This window comes from Seriola lalandi, unplaced genomic scaffold (genome assembly GCF_002814215.2).
Source record: "Seriola lalandi dorsalis isolate HSWRI2012SDOR001 ecotype SW California unplaced genomic scaffold, Sedor1 jcf7180002054466, whole genome shotgun sequence".
Classification (NCBI taxonomy): domain Eukaryota; kingdom Metazoa; phylum Chordata; class Actinopteri; order Carangiformes; family Carangidae; genus Seriola; species Seriola lalandi.
The window spans coordinates 28,560-31,160 of NW_019525019.1; the positions used below are offsets into that span (position 1 = coordinate 28,560).

Genomic DNA, 2,601 nt, shown 5'->3' on the forward strand with positions numbered 1-2,601 from the left:
GAGCGTTGCAATAATCGGCTCTGGAGGATATAAAGGCATCAATGAGTTTCTCTAACAACCTCCCAAACACAACAATCTCAGTCTTGTCTTTATGTAACTGGAGGAAGTCTCGCTTCTTCTTACAATATGGAAAATGTGCTTCATCATTGTGCTTTGATGTAACTCGGATTATTCATAAAGTGTTTGTTTGATACTTACAGATTTCCTAATTACAGCTTGCTTTAAATCTTTCATTAGGAAAACAGAAACCGGGACAAGAAGAACACGACAAACCACAAACTGGGAAAAGGTTTTGTGGCCTGACGAGCCGGTAAGCAGAAGCTCAGGAGAGTTTAATTATTGGTCATTGTCTATACCTGTGACTTAGATGAAGATCAGATTTTACGACCAATTAATGCAGAAAAGAAGATAAATGTTCCTGTACTTACGGGTCGTTCTACAGATCATCAGAACCAGGAATCCGAAACATCCAACAACAGTGAGAACGATGCCGGCAGTGACTTCCCTGAGTCTGCGTCCTGAAATCACAAAGGATATTGGTTTCCTCGTCTCGTCCACACGACTCCAGAGATCTCGAGCACTGAGAACTGACTTTTGGAAACGCTGCTGATCTCATTTTAGTTTGAAGACACAAGGGTTGTGTTGTCGCCTTTGGAAACGATGAGGTCACACTCAGAGTCTCTCCTGATTGGCTGTCATCAGCCTGGACTACCAGTGGTGAATACAACATGAGAATGACTCACAGTGTCACTGACCTTGTTGTCTTTGCAAGCAGCTGTTGTTCAGTTAAAGTCTGTATTTTAACACTACAGCTGTCTCTGTTGTTCCTCCCTCATAGTATTTTTTTTTTGCAACTAATCAACTGCAGAGAAGACAATCTACTTCCTGTTTACACCGGCTCGTGCACGCCCAGTCTACGTGAATGGTCATGTATGTGTTTCAGGTGTGTTAGTGTGGACGGAGATTGTTTTGGTTTTGAAAACGCTGTTTTCAAAAGAAAAGGTAGTCGTGTGGACGTAGTCTCACTGTGATGATGTCAACAATGACTCAGGCCCGGTTCTAGACAGATGTTGACTGGTCACTAACTGGCAGACCTCAAGGCTCGTTACTGGGGAACACTGAATTTATGACTGTAAGCTATAACGTGCACTGTTTTATACCATCTAAAACTAAAGCCATAGAATCTAATAAAGCCATAATGTACTTCATTATAAACCCTCCCCCACCCTAAACTTTATTTATGTCCAATTGTTTATTCTTACCTGAACTGGTATATTTAAAATAAGCTACCTGCCTTAATCCAGTTTATTTTCTAGTCTCCTAATGTATTTCATATTTAAATGGGACAATACAATATCATTGGCAATGTCAGTTTTAACCAACTATTAGAACCTTGCTTGGTAAAAACTAGGACTCAGATATTTACTTGTGTCGTCTGGCTCGGTCAGGTCTTCAGGCGGAGGTCTGGTTGTGTTGGAATCACCTTGTTGTGCTCTGTTTGTTTGGCCTTTTCGACCTGTTTCAAATGAGACACAAATACTGAACCAAAGTACTTTAACTTACTTAAACATGACAAACAACAGCTGAGTTCTGACACAAGTTCAGCACTAACTTCAGTGTGCTTACCAACTGTGAGGGTAAAGTAACAAGAGGCGCCCTGAAGTCGAACGTAGCATCTGTATCCTCCAGCATCAGACGGCCGCACAGAGGAGAGCTGCAGCGTCACGTTTCCTCTGCTCAAGCCTTCATGGAAGAGAAGCGTCCTGTTTCTAAACTCTTCCTTCTGGGCGTCAGCTTGATCTTGTCTACGAATGTAAAGGTGGACAACATTCGAGCTGCCGTCTTTACTCCACTTCACAGGTGAACCTGACACGTTGACTTGATGATCCAGGTGACACTGGAAAAAGACGCTGCCGCCTTCTTCTGCCTCCATCGTCTGATTTACAGAGGCTGCTGGGAAAATAAACTTCATATTTAGTCCAATAACCTGAATAACTAACTTCCAAAAACAGACATTTTTAATACGTTAACGATCTTAGTTTGCATCGTTTTTAAATGGTGCAACAAATCTTCAAGTGTCCTCGTGCTGCTTCAAAAACTTACAGAGCAGCTTCCTAGAAAGTGATTTTTTCTTTACTAAACAACACCTAGAAACACAGAACAACACCTGTAAACACAGAACAGATAAACAGAGAACACCTGTATAAACAGAACAACACCTGTAAACACAGAACATCTCTAAAAACAGAACAACACCTGTAAACACAGAACACCTGTAAACACAGAACACCTGTAAACACAGAACAACACCTGTAAACACAGAACACCTGTAAACACAGAACATCTCTAAAAACAGAACAACACCTGTAAACACAGAACACCTGTAAACACAGAACAACACCTGTAAACAGGGAACAACACCTGTAAACACAGAACCACAGGACCAAGTAGCAGTGGTCCTACAGCAGCAGCACATAAACTAACTGTTGGCAGCTGGTAAGAAACAGACCACATCTCTAATACAGAGGAGGTGAGCGGTGGATAAGGACCATGAGACTGAACTGGTCCGGACCACAAGGACAACTGGTTCCGACAGACAGA

At 42.0% G+C, this 2,601-nt stretch overlaps 1 protein-coding gene across 1 annotated transcript in view; it reads right to left on the reverse strand.

Annotated features, from left to right (window-relative positions):
• The window catches only part of LOC111658793 (uncharacterized), a 23,285-nt gene that overhangs the window by 11,097 nt on the left and 9,587 nt on the right, over positions 1 to 2,601 (reverse strand). Inside the window, exon 6 of the mRNA XM_087175396.1 lies at positions 1,627 to 2,022. Within this exon, the coding sequence (XP_087031522.1) occupies positions 1,627 to 2,022 (396 nt within the window). The remainder of the gene's footprint in view (positions 1 to 1,626; positions 2,023 to 2,601) is intronic.